Raw genomic sequence first — 23,093 nt, forward strand, 5'->3', positions numbered from 1 at the left:
GACTTGGATGAGTAATCTGTGCTGGATCTGGTTGTTGCTGTTATTCCAAGTTTCTCACTAAATAAATGTGAAATTTTGATGATAATAATAATTGTGTCCGTACACCTACATGTTTGTGTTAACTTCTCTACTGTACTCCGGGAGTTGGGCACGAGTTGAGCTCCACCGCAGATAACCAAGGCGACGTTTCCTTTGCCCGCGCCTCCTGATCCGATTGTCTTTATCTGTTGGACGCCTGCGGCAAGAGTGAGCCTGTTCTCCTCGATTCCAGCCATTGTGGGTGGTTGTTAAACATAAATATTATTGTGTACTCGCGGCTATTATTCCCGTTCATCGTGCACATCTGTATCGTTCTCTCCTTCCTGCTCCTTTACCCCTGTGACGGATCCCGCTACCTATATGACGAGTTCATCCCGTTCCGAATTCCTGGCTTCCGCAACACATCCAATTGTTTGTTCAGCTGATTGATGTCGACATGTGGTTTGCAGGATCGATCGGGAATTCGAGGCTCACATGGCTGTCACGGTTTACCCCAACGTTAAACTCGAGTGGTAAGTAACAGAGGCGGTCCTTCTTAACAGCCGCAACTTGGAATTCTCTAACTTTCAAAATAACGCCATCAGTTTTAACAACATCCGTCACTGGACACACACATACACAGACACGGGACGGGGTTGATGCCGGCCATTGGGAATGCGCAATTTGTACAGGAAGGAACGTACCAACTGAACAAACGCATCGATCAAATGGACAACCAAGTAATGAACATGCTTTGTTACGTGCCGGAAGCATTTTTGATAACGTTTAACGTCATTAATAATGGCGGACGTTTAAATGTACAAGAACAGATTAGGAAGGTCCGTGACTGTTTACCTAGGACATGGGATTCTGGGAATTTATTAAATTTGCTTAATAAATGGCGTTTGGGGCACTCCCTCGCAACGGGTTAACCTGAGACGTGACGTTTAAAACCCGACGCTCGGCAAAATTTGCCCAATATACCCAGCCAGGGATTCTTTCACGACCTAAATTATTGAAAATGACCCAAATCCTTTCACTTATATAACCCAAACTCGTAAGTTACTGTCGACTTTGAGATATCAAAAATCTAATATGCTGTCGAAAGAGATCATGGAATCAAAGAATGTACACACCACACACATAAATTTTACTTTGGGATTACAAAACATTAATATTCATCTAATTAATTTTTCAATCAAATCAATACGCTCGAAACACCTGTGGTGATATCGCCACGAAACTACTATATCGTCATCTCGGAAGTATCTTCAATTACATATTGAGTTTTAAATAAAAATCAGGTGAATGTGGAAATGTGGTATAAAATTGTCAAAATCCGGTGAAATAACCAAGACTCGCTAATGCTGCGAAAGTATGTTGAATATCGAATATCTCAAATGAGATCATGATGTGTAAACATGAAATCAGAAGTGTTTGGAGTAGCTTTCATTGGTTGTTTAGGTATCACAGTCACAAATTTAAATCACTGAACTCTACTTAAAGATGCTTTCTAGACATGTCATTGCTAAGCTACTGCTCGGAATGTTTGCTTATTATTACTGCTTCCAAGGCGATAAATGGTTTGTCTTAAAACTTAAATTATAGGAAAATGTAACTATTAGTGCAGACCTCATCAAAATCTGCTCAGAGGTTCTTTAGTTATAAGCGGGCAAGTGATACATACTTGCATACAAATTTTATAATTTATAATATTTTACCAAACACTAAAATTCATAGTTATTGTGTTTTTTATTTTCTATCAACTGTATTATCTTTAAAAAACATTTTTTTAGTTAAATTTTAGTTTAGACATTTCAAACGATGAGACGGTATTTTTTTTTTCGGTTTTTGTTAAGCTCTTCTATACAAATTTAGCAGTAGCATCTCTTTCTTTATTTACTTTTTTTATCTTAAATGGTAAATCCAGTTTAATCTGTAGTTGTAAATTGTACTTTCATTTATTTTAACAATGGAAAAAGTTCTATCATTTAGAGGGATAATCTTTATACAGTAGAGTCTCGATAACGTGAACCAATTAACGCAGGCGGTGTTCACGTTTCCGAAAAGTTCACGTTATGGAATACACAGACAAATCTAACCTCACTTTTTCCGTTCTATGTGTTTTTAATCTGCAGTTTGAAAAATCAGTGTTTTTAAGACGAGTGGTTCCTTCACAATTGACCCTTAAATTAAAAAAAAAAAAACACCTTTATGTACGTATGTTATTATAGGTATCAGAACATACCTACTAATTTCTGGAGAAAAAGTCCAATAAATTACTTTGCCGAAAAGTTTGTTTAGTTGAGAGTATGGTGCCCTTTTCACGTAAATTTTTAAGAGCCTAAACTTCTTCAAAGTCGGTATCATTTTTTTATTGTTCATGTTTTAGAGTATGAAAAGCCTCGACGTTCACGTTTTAGAATACGTAAATTTCAAACCTTCCGTTCACGTTTTTGGATGTTCACGTTATGGTATGTTCATATTATCGAGACTCTACTGTATATTTTTTTAATTTTGTGTTTCTTCGGTTATTGTTGAGGTCTTATTTTGGAGTTGCAAAATTAATATCCTCGAAATTATTTTAATTTTTCAATATATGTACTCCATTTAAAAATAAATACACTCGAAACACCGATGCTAATACTGCCACGAAATTATGTACTATCTTTTCGTCCCAGAATTGTCCATAATTGTCGAGTTTTTAAAAAAAATCCGGTGAAGCTAGATCTGGTGAAAGTGACGATGGGGAGATAGTAATTTTTTTTTTAAGGAGAAAATGTGGAGTATTGGCTTTCTTGGTGTTTTTTTTATTAATATACTTTTGTTTTTGTAGAATTTTTCCAAGACGATATTATTTTTCGTCAATTAATGTTGAGGTTTTTTCTTGAGAATAAAGCAAATCACCTGTTATAATTTAATTTTTTATTTTATAATAATTTTCATTTATTTTGCTTTTGGTTCAATCTTGTACAGTTGTTTGCAAAAAAAAAACGGGAACTGTCAGAATAAAATTGACACATTTTTACAATTTTTTCATAGTGTGAGACCTTCTTACGGGAGATAGGTTAGAATTAAAGTCAAAATTCAATGACATTTTTTAAAATGATTTGATAAGTATTGTCAAGTACACAATTAATTGACGAATGGACAAAATCTAATTTACATTAGGAAAATTTTCGTTTCCTGTGGAAATTTTGCATTTGATTTGGTAGTAAAGCCGTCTGTTGAATTAGGTCGTGTTTGAGGTTATACATAGCGTCAATGTCTAGTGCATTGTTGTCAATTTTACTAGTTTGCAGTACTCAGACTCAGACAACGCGGGAAATTCAGCAACATGTTATGTTCATTTTTATAGGACCTAGCGCATGTCAGTCACTTTAGTGACGGAAATCAAACAGTGTGTCCAACGTTAAAAAAATAAATCATGGCCTCCCATTAATCTTAATCTGAAATGTACCACTGTCGTACACAGTAATTTAATTTTTGATTGGGACTTATGCCCTGTAAAACTAGAGAATATTTCTTTTTCTACAAAATGAGACCGATCTTAATTAGTTTCTTGGTGAAAATTTGAAATACAATAATTTTCCTGAAAGGATATACATATAAGACAAAGCACAAATGAAACCACAATTGCACTATGTATATGTTTGGGAGTTATATTCGCTTCGAAACTTCTCGAAGAGACAATAGCTATGGATGACACGTCTGAACGGTGTCTTTTATGTATATTGCTAATATGTTCTGCGTCTCTACAAATATGTTCCGAAAATGCGACTTAGAGAATAAAATAGATTAAGTTTGCCAATACCTATTACAAAGTTGGATGTTTACCGTACAATTCTTTGATCTCGGTTCGCTCAAAGACAGCAAATTACAAGAGAGATTCGTCAGTATTTCGGGATGTTCCTTGATGTTGTCGGACGTTGACACAGCAAACATGTAAATCAATTCATTTTTGAAAGAGTTTGGAACTTCGTCAGTTGGTACGGATCCTTGGAAGTGTGTGTATGTCAAATTTCCAGTGGCCCATCGATCTCCGTCGACGAAATTTTATGTGACTTAACTGTACTCTATTATGTTATATACCGATTAATATTTTGTTGGCATGCTCAATTAATACATCACAGTTTTCACATGTAGCTTCCTCTATTATTATTATATTTTGGTCTAGATAGAATAGAGAGGTGCAAATGATGTTAAGACCATTGGGATAGTCACTTTATTGTACGTTATTCTCCTAGATTAGTTTGCACAATTAGGTTTATAGTTGATGGGAACTCCTTTGTATTTATTAATGTTATCGACTAACTGAGAAAACCGTACCCGGTTAATGACCATTGAAGAAATGCAGTCATTACCATCAATATTGATCATTCCCGTGAGACCGCCCGACGCAGCAGCGGCGGCTCGTCGGGCGGAAACTCCCCGTCTACTTCCTTTCCAAACAATAACAAAACTGATCCACACACTCGGTGAAGACGTTAGAAAACGTCCTATTGCCATCCGTGTTTTTATTAGTGTTAATCAGAGCGATAACGTCGTGCTCTGGAAACTTCGGCGAGATGACCGGCCGAAGCATAAACGACTTGTCTGCAAGTTGATTAACACTTTACGAGTGATCTTTCGACATTTCTCGCTTTTATTAAGTCGGAAATTGATTTTCCGAGCATTTTTCATAACGGTCCATAAAAGAAAAGCTCTCCGATTGGTCGGTCCTCCTCCAATGAATAATTCCGAAACTGGCGCTCCAAAGACAAACACTCCGTTCGCTTTTCCGTTTGTCTAAATTAAATGTTTTCGAGATACGTAAACAATGGCAAATCGAGCATGTTTCGTTGCATTTTCCGTGTAATTTCTGTTCGTATTTTAGTTGTGGATCGTTGACTTTCCTGTCAAAATGTCCCGATCAAAGGGATACACGTCGGAAGTCCGCAGGGAAAATATCTCGCTTAATGCGCGTGAAATTGTTTGCTTATACGCTCTTTTTTTATTTGTTTAAAAACTGTAAAAATTACCGATTACGTTTGGTTTAATGCTCCGACGGTTTCGCTCTAAACTTAAACCGGTTCATTTTCACCGTTTCCCAATAGTCCACTCACTATATTTAAAAAAGCACTGAAGGCAGGAATTTTCTGACAGCTAGGTGAAATTTGGTAAATATTTTCATTTAGTAGTTAAAAAGAATATATCAAAGGTATCCATCAATCCATCGTGCAAAAAAAACTTTACAACGCATAAAATCCTTCCACATTTTTTTTTTTGTAAATACCTATCTCATCTATTAATAGAATTAATATAAAACCAAAAAAGATCTATCGCCTTTTTTGGTCCGTTCCGAACTACATTTGTCAAATTTGACAGTTAAAGAAGGTGTACTGAGCATTGACAAAACGTCGCTTATGTAAACAATCAGTAAGTTAATCACAATAAAACAGTTTTCAAAATGCAAAGCCAGTGGTGTGGATGTTTGTGGATTGAAATGTTGCTCCTTATTCATTCGTGGTATGACTAATAATCGATGATATGACTCGTGAAACCGGAGCAGCACATCCAACTCTTACGGCCTCGTTGAATCTGCAGCTCGATTTCACTCACTTGATACCACTTGTTATATTAAAGCTGATACCAATAAACCAATAAATGAGAAATTTACCAAAAACATTGTTAACTTTCCTATGCTCTGCAACATTTTTTCCGTACGATGTATTTATGGACACTTTTGACAGATTATTCACAAAAATTAAATGAAAATATAATCCAGAATTCAGTTAGCTCACAGAGTATTCCTAGCTTCGATGATTTTTTTAAACATAGTCACTGAATGGTTGCGAAATAAATATTTTGTATTCAAAATCAATTAAGGGCTTTGATTTTTCTGTCGAAAAATCGATATTAAAATCTCCACTCCAAATCTAACTGTTTCTCGCTCTCTCGGCTAAACTCGGCTCTCCCGAACTCTCTGGAATGAGCCTTTCACCTCGGAGCGTGTGACGTGACGACGTGACGGTGAAACTAAATTCACTTTCCGGGAATAAAATTGCGGTGCGCCTAAAGAAGTTTTCACTTAAAAACTATACGAGTAGAACCTGTTTTGTGGGCAATTTGTTTTCTAATCTGCATCTATAACAATAACAATTGTAGCCCTAAGAAAATTCCTAAGGTAAATGTCGACGTTGGCGGCGTCTGTCGTTCACCACCCCAAGAAATTCCGGGTTAATTAAAATTCTGTAGCTCCATTTCCCCAAATTGATTAGCACGTGTGACTTGCGTGCCAGGGGGTGTAATTATATGTGTCAAACGAGCAGCGGCACAATAATGAAACCGTAACTTAGAGCTGGATGTTAATGAAAGCTTTTTTTATTTTCCCTCATAAATCAAACTAATTACAAAAACAAAGTCGACGTAGTTAGCCCCGCGACTTTTACCGTCCAGCGTTCAAGGATGCGCCATGGTAGCTGATTGAAGACATTTCATTTTGACGAACTTGATTGTGTATTGTGCAAAGATTGTGCGGTTGGGTGGTTGGTAGTCGGATTTCGAGCCATTGTATGTGGAACAGTGGGCTAGTTAATGGTTTAATTGAGGCATCGGAATTTAGCATTACGTGGACGACCTGAAAGACCTGTTTAAAGTCGGATCCCGACCATTGAAGCAGAAAATTGCTTTCTTCGTGGCCGTGTTGCCCGTGCGGTGCACTCCCGCTGTGGATATTTCAAAATCCCAATTCCTTCCCTTCATAATCCTCCGTCCAAATTAAAATTATCCCGGCACAACAATAAGAAAAAAATCGCCGACAGACGAGAAATCCAATTATTTTCCGCCGCTCTATTTGTCGCTTTCCTTTGTTGCCGTTTTTGTCGCCGCGCCATTTCTTGGACTCGCAAGAATTACGTTCCGCGATAAATACACCAAATGCAAGTGAAAATATTGACTTTATGAATGCGGATATCCTCCCGAAAAAACAAACTATCGTGCAGATTTCGTTGCGGCGCTTTTTTGCCGGAGTATTTATTCGCGCCGGTTTATTTTCGAATCGGTTTGTAAACATGGCGGCCCGCAGTTTAAACACTTTTCCATTAAAAGTGTTTATTACGGAATAATACGGAACTTGGCGCAAGAAGTGCTGATTTCACGTCGGCCAATGCAAGGACCTCGCTTCCTATTTCGCGTTTTTGTCGAAAAACCGGAGAAATCCGTGTTTGGCGCTTTTTCGAGGCCGACACGCCAATTATCCTGCGCGCGTTGTCTTATCCTTCGCATGCTCCTCGATAATAATTCTTTCATAAATATTAATACTTGCCGGTTCAGGTCCGGTAAGGATTTAACCTGGAAATCACACGAGGATTGTGTTGCTACATGAATCCTTGCTTCTAAACAATAACATCTTGGACGTTTGTTTGGACAGTCCTTCGGAGAGGCCCCTACAGGCCTACAGGAGCTTACCAAAATTACACAAAAGTCTTTAAAAACAAATTTGCTTCAAGCCTACCGACCTTGCCCACATTACAACAATCGTTCTCATCAAAGTATATTTGCTAATTCCAGTTATTTTAGAGAATCATTGAAATCGAACGAAAACACAAATCAATATTGATGATTTGCACGAATCAAAGAAGGGAACGCGCCGCTGGTTTCACACTTTGCTCATTTACACATTTATGAACTAGGGCCATCAGACTTCCAACAATAACACATAATTTGTTTACGTTCACATTGACCTTCAACTCTTTTGTGGGAAGCTTCTAATCTTAGAATTCTGCGAACAATTGCTGATAAAATGTAGACATTATTTCCGGTTTACCCTAAATTCGATCACAAAACGATTTTTACCACCACCAGGAAATTCCCAAAAAAAATTCTAATTTAAATAAGAAAAGTTGCTTCAGTTTTTTGAGTAAACACCTGCACGATTTATGACGAAGTAGTCGGCTCTACTCAACAATGGGACTTACTAATCATAATGGGCCTCCTTGGAACCGCTTATTACGTTTCCTAGAAGAGAAAACCGCGAACGTCGAGTAGTATCCAAAGTCATGTTTTTTAACCGGTGTTGAAGAAAAATAGTACCGTTGGGGTTGTGAGAAAATGTCGGTCAACTTTTGAGGAGGAGAGTTTAAAGAGACCGAAGCCGATCACTATGGTGGAACAACAAGAAAGCAAGAGTTGCTGCAGGAAGAGTGGTTACGGTATTTAATTTAGAAATTCTAAGAATCCACGCAAGTTGGTTAAACTATGCCGAAGGTTTCCAAACACCTGAAGAAGTTGCGAGTTTGGTTTGAAGGTCGCGTAATACTTCGTGCAAAGAGTGCGGATTTGTCGGGTGGATCGTATTTGAGTTTCCAGCACGACCAAAACCAAACAGATGGGCCTTCAAAAGCAGACTGACAATAATCTGGACGTAAACGTTTCGACCTCCTGGCCTAATTGCCATCTGCAGGTCTGGACAGACCTCCGACACACGATCCGAATCGGAGATTGTCCTGCGGGCGTATCGCTACTTGTTAATGGAAGTGGCGTAGGCGCGCCCAAAGTCGGTCCTCGACTGGTAATCAAGTTGAATATTTTAATAAACGTTGCGGAGAAGGGGAAGCGCCGGTAAAACCGTGATCTAATTAACCACCCACCTCCGAACGAAGACAATTAAATTCGGTATTTGCACCGGCCGCGGATCCCACGGCTGGCTCCCTTGCAAACAATGCAAGTAATAATAATTTTTAATTAACAATCGGCGGGAGCGAGCGTGTGTGGGCGGCGGGGCCCGTGGCGAGCGTAATTTTACCATACATGTTTTGACAGTAATTTTGCAAAGCGATCCGGAGGGCGCCGGTGGTGAGGTTCCCTGGAAGCTCTCGCGCGACGCCTTCATAATCAACTCCGATAAATCAAGAGGAAACAAAACGATCGAGGAGGTGACGCTGTTTATTACCTATAACGAATGACCCAAATCCCGGAGACTGACAGGTTTCAGAAGCCAACAGGAGGATCAAACACGGAAACCGTAGAAGTGGTGCGTTTCCGGTGTTTCCAGATCCGTAGAACTGGGGTAGAAGAGTTTTTCTTTTGTAGAGCCCTGACCGACAACTCTCACTAGTTCAGTATCATATCAACAGAAAAAATCGTATGTCGGAAATTTGTTTCTAATTTATCTAACTGAAAATCAATATGTTCTGTAAAAATCTAGGTTAATTCAGTTTTTACTTCCCAAAAATACAAACAAGAATTGATTTTCTGCCGATTAGATTCTGGCCGATTAGAGACAACGTAACGTGATGTTTGGTCTGGAAATACAACATTTTTACTTTGAGGAACTCATTCCTAACAAGAAATTTTAAAAAAATTACAGTTTTTTTCACTTTGTACATATTTTGAAGCATTTCTGAAGCCTTTTAGTAAGTGTACTCATGGTGGGTGAGGCGCTGCTTCACAAGTGAATTGGATTGGAGCGTTGTTCTGCCTCAGCTCAATACACCCTATAATAGAACAGTGGCGCCATGGGTACCACAACCGAGCACTGTGGCCAAGCGCCTAGCGCGCCACTTTGCATTCGAGAGGTCACGGGTTCTAACCCCGGTACCGCCTGATCTGTAGTGGGTTTTTTTCAAGGGTTTCCCCACTACATCACATCGGTGCATGAGCACAAGTCTCATATCACAGATAAGGCGAATGCTGGGTCAGTATGGTCAGTATTTACCCCTCAGTACCTTCCTTCCGCACCCATCCTCACCGCACCCATTCCGAATTTCCCGTCAGTGTGGCTGAAAAGGCTATGGAAAGCCTCAGCAGCCCGCCCTCCTGCGGGGGGGATGAAGATGTATCCTTTCCTTGGGTACCACAGATTTCAAAAGGGCACGTGGGGAGGTGAGGCATATTTTTGAGCTGCCTCTAGCGTCGCTCGTTACGATTTTGCAGATCCTCAAGATGGGCTTGTAAGTCACGTCGTTGGCAAAGATTTTAGGTGTCGCATTCGTCGTCCTGTCCGAAATTCGTTGTGAGATGTTTAGTCTGTTGGCACAAATTGTCGGGGAGCGCCTTTCGTTTTTATTCGTTCAGTCCGAGCCGTCGTCGTGTAGGGCGAGAGAAGAATCCTCCCGGACCCAATCAAGAATTACAAGTTTTGACAGTGACAGATGAAACGGAATTATTAAATAAATTCAATTAATCGTAGCCGCGTCCTCGTTCTTTTTCCAACGTCCGTCCGTTCAACCGACGCCTTTGCTACTAATTTAATTTGCCCGAAGCCAGGTTCGGCAATAAGCCGCTAATTTAATAACACTCACCTCAGTGAAACTTGCTAAAGCAGCATTCTAACCGAAACACAATCGAATGTAAGTTCGCAAACACCGCAGAATATTAAAATGTTTTCAGGTGGCAGGATTAGCCGGCAGGAACGAGCCCCGGAGCCGACGTCTGCCAGCGAATTCACTCGATTCTCATTTTTCTCGGCTTTGTGTCGAGCTCGCGAGGTCCTCGACGGCTTTAATTATTGCATGTTGGAAACGTTCATTAGTGACTCGCATATTTACAGGAACTAGAGACTCGCAATTGTTGACGTTTCCTTCCAAGCTCCACGTCGAGCTCACCATAAGTGCAAAAAACTCTCTGCTTTTTTGGATCGAGTTTCGTTTGGTTATCAAACAGTGTCCAGCGGAGATTTTTGCGTCAAGTATTTTACGTCAAAAATGTCAGGTTGGGGTGAATTCCCAGTTCGATTTGATCCGCCCTCGCAAATCAAACAGCGAAATGATTACAGCGAGTAAAAACGCTGGAAATATTGGAAAAGTTGTCGATCAAAACGGTGCCGGTTTGGATAATTTAAAATGGGGATAATGGGGATGAAACTGCTATTTTCTCTTTACAGGGAGGCTTCCAGCGTTGACATTTCATTGGCCGGACTCTAAGTCGAGTTTAATACTTTCTGAAACTAAACTAGCACAAATTGATTTTTTTTTCTACCACTTAAAAAATCTTGGGAGGGGATAATGATGAGTCACAAGTAACCTTTCATGAACAGTACTCACCGGACTTCTTACCAAACATTATTAATTATTAAGGGTGGCATTAGATATCAAGTGGTATTGACCGGACAGTTCCGTCCCATTCAACTGGAATAATTTATTTGCAAGTTGTTTCTGAAAAGCTCCACCACGAGGTATAAAACGTACCTAGTCGGGGTCAGAGTTTCGTGGAGTTGGCAACTGCCAAGTTCCAGCGGAGCATAATCGTGCCACATCTTCTGGGATGATATAGTTGCCGTTTCGTGAGTAGTTGAGATGGAGAGCTTTGAGTGACAGATCTGATCCTATTGTGGATGTTTACGTTTTCCATTACGCAAACGATCCCCGTCTTATTAGCTATGCAAATTCCGAAGCAATTATCCTATTTATTAAAATGACATTTCGTAACGTGATTCCGAATCGGTTCAACGTTGGCTTCTGAATGTCTAATCGTGGGCGTAAATGGGAGAAATGCGATCTTATTATTGAGAAACGTACCGATTCCGCTGTTCATGAGGTCGCCCAGAGTTCCAAACATATCGCAACGTAATAATTGCTCCTTTTGTCATTTTGAATAATGAGAGAAATCGGTGGTGCGACGCATTCACGATCCGCGATAACAAATAATTGGTATGGAGGGCGTGGGTCGGTGTGGTACGCCGAAAAAAACCCATCTCCATTCGCTATCTTAAAAGCTACAAATCTTACAAACATCATCCACAATGCCGTAATAAAAACATCACACGCAACATGAATAACTCGTTATCTTTTTTCGTACCGCAAATGACTAATAAATTTTTGATCTGTTTGACATTCCCGTGTATGGTCGGTATTGATTTTGATTTGGCGGAGCTTTCGTGACTTCATTTCCCACCGGCAGATAAATGTTCACGTGGATCGCATGCAAGAGCGATTTTAAAAATTTGAATTCGGTCGGTTCTTCCCCCGAAATAGATTATTGATACAACAGTGTAGAACATGCGATTCCAAGTTCAAGGGGCGAATTTTTCCTTGCGGAATTGGGTCGCTCTGGTGCCGCTTTGGTGGTGACCTCCTCTTCCTTCCGAATAAGAAAACACACTGCGGGGTCGTTGATGCGTGGAATCTACATAAAACGATTCTCTCTTGCGGAATTAGACATACAGTCGCCCGATAAAATATAAATGTATCAACAACGACCACCGAGGCCGTTATCTTGTCGTTTCTTTGCGTCCGAAGAAATTTTATTTTTCTCCGGGCAATAAAAATGAATAGGTGGTTGCCGCGCCCTTAACTGATGAGCGCTCGTGAGTTGTCTCGATGCGTTACACTCGTTGAACACGAAGTGTATGCATGAGAAGCTAAGAAATGGACGACGGATTATTGTGGAAGAAATCTTGATTCGATGTGAAAATACTTTGTAGTTAGTTTTCCAATGTGTACGGACCGTGTTTCCTCTTCGGAACCAGCGGGATGTGAAATTGTGCCGACCAAAAACTATAAATAAAGAAAACTTTCCTTCGACGTACCGAAATCCATTACATCCGAAACTGTGACAACAGACATTGTTGAAGATGGAGTGTTCGGTCTAGATAATGACGCTTTCTTCGGCATCTGTAATGTTGGTTGCAGAGATCGGATCGGCTCCATGGCGGCTGTAAATTTTTATGGCCCGCTCTAAAATCGACGGAACACATTCACGGTTTAAAGGATTCCGTATCGGAGGTGGAATCTTATTGAGAAGCTGTTACAATTACCGGGAATGGAAAGGTTGCGCGGTCGGAATTCGCGATTTTTATCACCCGGTAGAAATGTGTTTATCCATATATCCGGATCGTTGACAGACTCGACGGATTACTAGTTCTTGGGGTTAATCACCACAGTTGGGGGCTTCAGGAGGAATGTGTGGGTCCAAACAATTCATATTTCCGGTCTTGAATGATCAAAGATGTTGAAAAAAAATTAAGAGAAAAGTGGCTTTGCAATTCAGGATTTATTAACAAAAATCATTGTTTTTGAATGTTTTTTTAAAGTTTCAAAAAACAGACACTGGGAGCGGTTCAAAAGTCTCGAATGATTTGATATTATTATTACCGTAAAATGTTCTGAAAACATTACTTTGCTTTTGAAAATTTTCTTTTTTCTCCAAACAAGACAAATCTTAATACTGACACCTTTAAAATATTTTGGAAACGTTAGATTCCTTTTAAAAAAATATTTCATCATCAAATGGCAAGCGTTAGATTGTTCAAAAAATGTTGTTTCACGTTCAAGTGGCGAAAATCTTATTATTACTACCATAAAACTATTTTGAAGCCGACAAATTGCTTTTAACATTTTCTTTACATGTCCAAATGTCTTGCTTTTATCACCGTCGAAATATTTCGTAAGCGTTCGTAAACTTTCAAAAATTCAATTTCTCCTTCAAATGGCAATAAATCAAGTGCATCACTGTAAAAATGTTTTGGAAGCTGATATTTTAGAAGAAGAATCGCATATTTTCGATTGCTTTTGAAAATTTTATTTCACCCTCAATCGACAAATTCTCACTATTACCTACCTAAAAATATTTTGAAAGTACGAGTACATAATATGTATGTGATTGTTTTCAAAAATATTATTTCATCTCCAAATTGCAAAAGCCTTACCTTTATCTCCTTCAAAATATATCCTGAGTGCTAGATAGCTTTCAGAAATTCAATTTCATCTCGAAAATAACAAGAAAAACAAGTTTTTCTACTCCTATAGGATAATACTGTAATTATTAAAGTGTTTTTCATTGGATAAAAGGATTCATTACCCACGGCCCGTTGAAAAATAATTTCAAAATTCACTGCAAATATCTAGTACATATACAAAATATGTAATCATTTTAAAACGTCAGTTTCATTTTGTCTAATAATGAAACTTATTTATCAATTTCTCTTCATAGTTGTAGAAAAAAGTATAATATTCTCGCGGATAATGGCTATTACTCTCTCGGATGAATTCCGTAACTCGCTTACGGCTCGTGACACAAAATCATCCTCATGAGTAATAGCCATCATTATCCGCTCATTGAATAATATACTATTATCACTGTAAAGCGTGATTTTGTATCTAAAAATTTTATTTCAAGTTCAAATGGCACTAATCTTACTATTGACACCTTAACAATACTTTGTAAACGTTTTATTACTTTAAAAAATATACATTTTATCTTTGAATAGCGAAAAACTTTCTATAATGGCCTTAAAAATATTTTAGAAGTTCTAGGATTGCTTTCGAAAATTTTATTTCACATCCAAATGGCAAGTCTTACTATTATCAACGTGAAAATATTTTGGAAGCGGTAAATTGCTTTTAAAGTTTTTTATATCTGTCCAAATGGCAATACTCTTGCTTTTATCACCTTCAAAATAGATAGTTCGCAAGAGTTATGACCAGATTTATCACCCTAAAAATATTTTGGAAGCGTTATCTTGCCTTTAATGGCAAAAATCTCGCTGTTATCAACGTAAAAATATTCCAGACTCTCCGGTCTGCCAACAAGACTCACTAGAAAATTAAAAACTCCTTTTATTTTTTTCTTATTTACATTTATGAAATGACTCTTTTTTAGCTTGTTTTTTGTGTTCTGGAGCCGGCCCTGACGCAACTAATGGATTACAATTGGCAATACCGTCGGTTATTTTTAAAAGCGCATTATTCAAATAACCCATCATTCGGAGCTTTTACTCCAACGACTTGAATAAAATAGATTGTTCTGTTGGAAAAACAGGAACAAACATGCCCCAACACCATTAAAACTGCTACCTCAATTGTGTTTCGTCTTGGAAGAAATTTTACATGGTAGAATCCGAAATGCTAATGGAGCGCGCCTCTCGAACTTCATGATTGATAAATTACGTTTTGTAGCCATCCCTGGGCTGTACGTAGGCGGTTAAATACTCGGGATTCCATCTCTTTTATCCTCAGCAGCAACGATCATTTACTTGGTGCTTGAATAAAATTTATTGACGCTATCGATGTCACATTCAGATTCCCGTCGGGTCGTTCTCGGTGTAGTCAACAAACAAACCACTCGACCCAACGTGTTGATTAAATGCAAATGTTGCACTCGATTCTGACGGTTCTGGTGGCAAAATGGCAAAGTAACGAGGTGGTCGGTGTTGGCTGGCCCGGTGAAGTGACGTAGTGATTGACGGATCGTCGTGGCGCTGTGATTGGCTCGATCGACGTGCGAGACGGCGTGATTGGTCGCTTCCGGCACGTCCGTCAAAATTCGGACGAGTTTTTACGACAATTAGAGCAGGATTCGGTCCGTACGGACGTAAATTTCCTGCAACGATCTGGCCGTTTGCAGTTTTAATACGATTATGTAATTATCCGCGCGTTCGGGTTGCAGCAGCACCGCAGGACAACCCACAACAGATGCGACACCCCAGTCAAGCCTTTATTTTTGTCCGATGGAAAACAATTAAGTTCGATTAGCAGGCAGGATCATCTTTTTGGATTTATCCGAAAATTTAATTTCCTGTCTGCCGGTAGATGACGCGAGTTGAGAGTCGATATTCAATCAGCCGTTCGCGTTTTATCCCGAACATTAATTTTGTTTATCGGGGTAGTTTTAGAGTCCTCCGGCGGCGAATCGAGCAAAGGATTTTCCGGGATTTTCGCAGAGCACGCAATTATTCTCGTTTAGGTCCGAAAAACCGGCCATAAATCATAATGTGATGGCACGTCCGGATTCCGGACTCTCTGCATGCATGACCACCAGGTGGCGTACGCTCGGGGAGCACTCCGGGTTCCCTGCAACGAGTACGGACCGCGCCGGATAGGTGACAGCACCAACATGTCGCCGGAGAATATTGGGGGGCGCGGGTTTCACACCCAGACGTTTATTACACGGATCGGCTCGATCTTAATTTATTTATTTTGGTTAGTGTTCAACGGGAACACAGTCGATGATTGATAGGCACGTGGGATCACCGAATTCCCACAATGTTTGAACTTGTGTATATCGATTTAAGGGGGACGCAAGCGCGCCGATGCTCTCATTCGCCGATAAATTGTTACATTTATCTTTGCCAGATGCTGACAGCTCGAGGAAGGGGCACCGCTTAACCCCATCCCACGGTGATGTCTGTTTCGATGGTGCGAAACGGCCACCGATCGGACCAATAAACGACCAATTTTTCCCAAAAGCAAAAAGAATCAAGAGAAAGAAGTCAAAAGCCGTGAAAAAATTGGCAAGAATTTTTAAAATTTAGCAAAAAAGCTTCCCCTAGAAATTTTCGTCGTTTGATTCATCCAGACCAGGAGACAGTTTTTTATCCAAACACGAAATAAATCGAGTAATTTGTGATTTGGCTTTATCCTGAAAATGAGAGCCGAGTCTTGAGCGAGTTGGCGTTTTTGACAAGAATTTACCATTAGTGTTCTTTCTCAAGAGATTTGGATCGCAATAATGCGAAAGACAGAAGTGCAGACTTATGTTTGGAGGTATTTTTAAACTGGCAATGAAGAAATACATTTGGCGTGTTTGCGTTGTCCAAGTGCGCAACCACCACCGTCTTGCGACAACGAATCTCTGGGGACACGAGGAATTCGTATTATCCGGTTCGAAATAATTTGGAAGAATTCGATTTTCCGCGTGAACATCATTTCCTCGTCCCCGGAATTACTTATGGAATTCGCAACTCGCCCTAGATTAATTCTGTGAAATCCCAGCAGGAGCGGGACGTGCTCTATGAATATGCTAGGACCGGGGAACCCCCGAAATTTTCTTGCCGCCAGATCTGACAACGCCGTGTAAATAATTCAGATCGCTTATTTATGGTAATATCCTGTAAATAATGGAGACGAAAAAGGCCGGACTCCACGCCGCCCCCGACCTAATTCTACAATAGTGCGTCAGATTTAACGGCACCTGGCGGAGAAAAGTCTGGTTGGCGGCGATTAGAGGCGAAAATTGCCACATACATAATAATCAGCGTTTCGAATCGACCGCTTCCGAATTCCGCACATACCGAACGGATAATTTTTCCGGGATGGATCGGCTGCCGTCGAAAATGATGTTTTCCCTCTTGAGCGTTATGCGGAACATTTCGCCATCAAAAATTCATAATTTAGAGAGGATATCGGAATTTCAATAAATCCCAGCTGGGGACTGTGCGCGATGGCACCGACAGCAACCACGTGTATCATTCCCGGAGTCCCGGAGACGACTCGGAGCACGCCAACGAGCGGCGGTCACGCGAATTTCGACACGATTCCGTATAAATTTCCACCGGATCCATGTCCTGGCACGAACAATTGCAGACACCTCCGACGTTTACGAACAAGGCGAAAATTCATTTTTCGAATCGCATTGTTCTAGCCGCACAAACCAGTTCGTAGATTAGCTTCGTCCGGATGAAACGCAAATACTCTTCCAGTCCAGATTATTTATGGCAGCTTCGAGTTGGCGGACTCCAAAAACAGTTGAATTAAGCCGATTCCCATCGGTGCTCTATATCTTGAGCAACGCTCGTTTAAAAAGCGCACTATCTAGAGGCGACCGGAGGGCACACTACACACTGACGTGAAATACGACTCGTTTACCCATTTTTATTGTGTTCGCACGGCCCATGTGAACCTTAATTATGTACGAACAGGATGTTATCTACGACATTTTATAATGTGAATACAACGCGACGTGTGTATATTTATGGACACCATCTTTTAATGTGGGAAATGTAGATCACCGCTTCTGCTGCATTAAAGGAATTTCTTGGCGTTCTTTGGAGCGGTTTTGGTTTGATCGAGCGTAAACAGTCACGCGAATCGGTCGAACAGGCGTGAAATAACACACTCGACAAAAAATATAATTTTTCTGGGTATCAACCCCATACCCTTGAAGTAACTTCCGCAAGTTAATAAACCAAACACTCTGACAACTCTAGTTCAACGATCTACGACCCAAAAAACACAAGTCTGTCGCTGCGAACTTTTTAATTGTCCCTCCAACAAAATATTTGCATAGAGACCAACATCACAACGCACGTATTTTATCATTATTGTAGTGTTAAACTTTTGCCAACACAGTTTCTAACTAGTTTGTCACCGCTCAAACTCATTTGTGTTTTATTTGAGCTGCAACCAACAATACAGCGTTCCTCATTTTTAGTGCAATGTCAATAGTTCGCGTGTACAGTCCGCCCAAGAACTAATGATGCATATTAATAATGTTCAGTGTAATTTGTTTGCGTTTATGCCTTCAGTTATTTCGAGTCGAGTGTGTTAGCGTAGCTATGGCGGCATCTGTAGAACTCAATAATTCGCGTGAAATTAGCTGGAACTAAAATGTTTGTAGGTTTAACAACGTCAACAAATCATTCGACTTGGGGGACCTGACACTTTTGTAACATTTTACATAATTCTCGGCGAATTTCAAAATTTACAAAACAAGGCGGAACAGAACGATAAATTCTGGTGTCTGGTGCGACACAACACATTTAGTTGTTTCTCGTTTTAAATTTGCCGCGCGCCCGTAGCGCCGCGAGTTTTTTCCCTCGTAACTAACCATGTCGCATCGGATCTCATATTCTTTTACAACTTTCATAATTGTTGTGTCTTTGCTGCCGTCGATTGAGGATCATGGTTTCGTGTTACCATTTGACAGGTGGTGATTCAGGGCAGCTGTCAAACGTTGCAGCGTCTCCTTAATGGATTAGAAAGAGAGCGCCCGTGGCAATTCCTTTGCTCACCCCATGGAAACACCCCGTGCCAACAAAGGCCTCTTTCAAAGCGACATTTGAGATTCTCATCTCTTTGGAAGCACATTTGCATAGGCGCAGATCGTCGACAGACCGAAGGAAGTCCTCTCTCGACGCTGTCCACACTAATAACGTGTTTGCACAAATGCCAGCCAACAATTTCGATCTTTCTTATTGGGAGGCGAAAGAAGTGCGCCTGAGAGAGCAAATGAGGGATTTTGTCGGGACTTGCGATTAATGATGGTGCCCTCAAGCTCGCTCACATCGCGCCATACTGTTCAATTTTTTAGGCTGTAATTGGTTGCTTGTGAAGTAACAGACGCAAAAGTGCAGAATCTATACCATATCGATCGTCCAGAATAAAATCTTCGCCTTCATCTCTCAATGTTTTTTGCCCATCCCAAACGACTTCTTTACTTCTGTGTTTAAAAGCCGCCCTAAATTTCCACCCCAAGCGTCCGCCATTAGTTAACGTTAACAAATACAGAACTACTTTTACCGTTTACGGAGATGTATTTCGAAAGCAGTTTTAATCTCTCCATTTTACTTCACCGCTCAATTCTGTAGCTCTTGGTTAATCTAAGATGATAATGAAAGTGATTTCCGGCGTTGAGTAAAAATAAGGCTGACATCATAATCTTGATGGAGTTTGTGGGGCACTAAAGACATTTTATCATTATTGCTTTATCAGAAGTGGATTAATAGAATTATAAGGCGCCCTCTGGTTGTAATATAATTTTAAAATTACATCTCCGCCAGTCCTAAAATAGTCACACTTGAAGTCAGCTTTCTGATGAAGCCCCTTACTATTTTAAGATCTTTTGCCACACATGTGGATGGGGGGCTAAGTGAAGAATTATGCTAATGCGAAATAAGTGGGGCTTTGAACAGAATCACTCGGAGTTGTCCTGGGGTACTTAGCGTAAATTGCACAGCTACATTAACTTGCGTCCAGCTAAAGTTTGATGGGAATGATCAGAGTTTGCAAGGAGTCCCTGGGGACCTCTGCTCTCCGGACGCTCGTCTAGTTGAGAATACGGTATTTGGTTGTGTTGTGTGCACCACCTCCGCGTTGAAAAATACACAGGTGTGTCATATCTAGACGATAATGAAGTTTGCCGAGAGAATTCAAGACATTTTTCATTTTCCAGCTTCCGAGTTTGCGGTATTTCACCAAAAAAGTGCAATTACGCTTTTTCTGTCGCGGAAAAATTCAATACGTTTCTGTCGTAATTGTGGAATTCTAAGAGTAGGCGTTCACTAGCCGGCGTTGCACGCAAAGCACAAATAAACATTGTTTGTACCGCACAAATTTTTAGAGATTATTTTTGTCTTCATATTTGTAACATCTTATCTTTGAGAATGATGAAGGTGTGACAGTCCAGGTGTCGCGTTACCACTTTTTGTACCAGTTCCGCAGCAGTCGTGCTGGTTAAATTTACAACCCATCGGAATCATTTGAATGCTAACTCACTTTGCACCCTTCAAGGGTGAACCTTTCAACTGACCGAAGACAGACGAAACCGGATTATTGTCAAAATGAAATTAGGTCAAGAGTCCGGGGTATCATTCGACAATTCCATTTTGTTTTGTTGTGTTGTTTTCTAGCCGATTGAGTTCGTCTCGCTTTGTTTCCACTCCGGCACTGAACCGTACAAGAATTTTCAAATGTGTTTTGTGTTTCTATAGATAATACATTATATTTACCCATCTGGATTATGTCAAGTGTCGCGATAAGCATGTGGATGTCTGCATTACGTTGTTACGTCCTCGTCTACACACACCACTGTGTGGAATTTAATAACAATGAAAAACCAGAGGCGTCACACGGTGCGATCCGCGAGGGAGCAATGGTGAAAGTTTGTCGAAATGTTAAAAGCTCGCGGTATTTTTTTTAGCTCTCAAGTTGCCCAAAAAATTGTGTTGGGCAGTTTCATGGTCGTGATGAACAAAATGGAGACTCCACCTGAAACGTTATTTTTGTCGGAGAGAGTAAAAACGAAAGTGTTTTGTTTTAATTAGTTCTTGTTCTGGACAAGAACAAGAAAAAACAGTTTCTCCACAAAAAAGCTTTCTCTGGGAGTTCGTGAAGTGGTTCGCGATTAATTTCTGCGGTTGTGTCGCCGACAGGAAAGTGTCGCACGCTCCAACAGCTTGGCAAAAACCGAATTATTTTCAAACATGTTTTCGAATGTAGACTCGGATATCTTATCGTCATGAAAAAATATTACTTTGTTGAAAAATTTGGCATCTGCTTTGTGTAGAAATGCGTGTTTTTACAGTTTTTACGAGTGTAGTTAAATTAGAAGAACGTGTAAGCTCTGAAATTAAAAAGAACTGAAAGCTTTTTTTGAAAGAGATTTTAAATCATGATAATTTATGAAAGAGAGCGAAGAAAAAACATTTTCCTTCAAATGTTATTTAAAATGTCAGTTTTAACAACATAACACAGGCCTACATAAATTATTTTGTATGTAAATATTTTTTTGCCAAAGGTTTCGGACAATGAACTAAAAGATCAAATATCTTTTATTAATTTTGTACTTAATTAATCATTGTGAAATGTGGATTTGATTGGACAAACAAGAATGCCCTAAAAGAATTTACATAATCCTAGGATCAGAAAATACAATATATTAAAATTCAATACAACAGAAAAAAATATTATTCTTCACACGAACTTGGTTTACTGAAACAATTTACAAAGGCTTTCAACAAACAAGGTTTGTATTTTAGGTATTTTTGTCAATTCTAAAATTTAACTATCACGAAACTAGAAGTAGGTAATCATTTTTGGAAAGCATTTAAAACTGTTACTAAACATTTTCTAGACAATCATAGGTAAAACCCTTCATTGCAAAATGTTAATAGAAGAAATGTTACAAAAATCAATGTAAAACTAAGAATAGATTTTTTATTTTCACTTTTGGACCACTTTGCTCAAAAATCTTGGGGCTGTCAGTGAAGATATCAAAGAAAAGAAAACATTACCGCTGAAACGTAAATAGTAAATAGAATCAGATTATTGTTGGAATCTAAATATTTGCTAAAAGTGGAAAAAGTAGTGTTAAAACGCTTGTTTTACAAAAAGAGAAAACGTGCTACAACGAGGCATTGCTAAATGTTTACTTAACGTCCGCATGGTTGTTACGAACGATGTTTCTGCAAAAAAAAAAAACAAGACCACTGCTAATTAATTAAGGTAGAGTTCGGATCATTCGAGATGAGCTTGTTATAAAATTGTGCAGTGAATTTGGACGAATTCAAGTTGAGAATAAGGGAAGTCAGTGCATATTCGATCAGCGGTGTTGCGGGTTGCAGCTTGGTAAAATCATGTGTTGTGTCCACGTGTTTTTCTAGTATGTCAAACTAATTATTAACTTGTCCACCGTCATTTTCAAGCTAACAATCTCTGCCCCTGCAGTTTACGTGACCCACTGGACGCACAGAATGACCACGCCCACAGGTTCATCTCTATTGAGTCGTACTCTACCTAGACATTCCGTAGACAACGATAAAACCATGAAAAACCGGCACTTTCTAGAAGTGACAAGAAACCTCATCATGAATAATGAAATGTTCTAATCTACAGCTGAAAGGTTTTTTTTAGTGGGTTAATTTTACAAATGAGTGGAGGGTCGCCTGGTATATTTTACAACGAAAATTTGTTCTTCTTATCACGTTAATCAACACAACAATATTTCTGTGAGGGTCAGGGACGGGACTATCTCGACGACCTTGCCGATAAGATTCGCACATTCGTATTGAACATAAATTGGCACCTTTGTTCTGCTAGAAGTTCCACCCATGCCTCGAAAGCAAACCGCCATTCATGAACCTCCTGGCGCAGGAGGCGGTCTTGCTTTATCCGTCGATTGATCGTCGAACACCTCTTAATTTCCAATTCCGTCGCCGTCGACACAGCGACGGTTTCCACGTTACCTACATTCATAGACGACCGTGGTCTGCGGCCCCCTCGTTTCTGGGAAAGTCCTACTTGTCGGCGCCTATGCTCCGGTCGGAGGTGCGCTCGATGGCCGTCTAGTGGAGTGCATTGATAATGACCTTGAACCGGGATCCATTGGCCGCGACGACGTTGTCCGCGGCTCTCCGAGACTCCTTTGTTTACTACATGCGTTGTGTGGATGTGTAAGAGTGCAAGGAACAGTTTAAATCCTCTCCGACGAATGCAAAAGCGGACGTCGGTTGTATTTCTAGCGGCAGAAATGAAACGCGGAGGGGCGACAGCCGAACAGGGCCGCATTTAGGTGGTTTTCGATCGGCCTTTACGACCGCTCCGGCGTCGAGGTCGCAATGAAATTCTGAACTGAAAGAAATTCACAATTTGCTTAGGTGA

At 40.0% G+C, this 23,093-nt stretch overlaps 1 protein-coding gene across 3 annotated transcripts in view; it reads left to right on the plus strand.

Annotated features, from left to right (window-relative positions):
• Positions 1-23,093, plus strand: part of msi (musashi) — a 59,960-nt gene that overhangs the window by 23,422 nt on the left and 13,445 nt on the right. For 2 of the 3 annotated variants that reach the window (XM_069055098.1, XM_069055097.1), the window contains exon 2: positions 489-551. The exons of the other annotated variant lie outside the window; for it this stretch is intronic. Coding sequence is in view for 1 of the 2 variants with exons in the window: in XM_069055097.1 (XP_068911198.1) it covers positions 514-551 (38 nt within the window). In the remaining variant the exon portion in view is untranslated. The remainder of the gene's footprint in view (positions 1-488; positions 552-23,093) is intronic. 3 annotated transcript variants of the gene reach the window in all.

Source organism: Tenebrio molitor, chromosome 7 (assembly GCF_963966145.1).
Source record: "Tenebrio molitor chromosome 7, icTenMoli1.1, whole genome shotgun sequence".
NCBI lineage: Eukaryota > Metazoa > Arthropoda > Insecta > Coleoptera > Tenebrionidae > Tenebrio > Tenebrio molitor.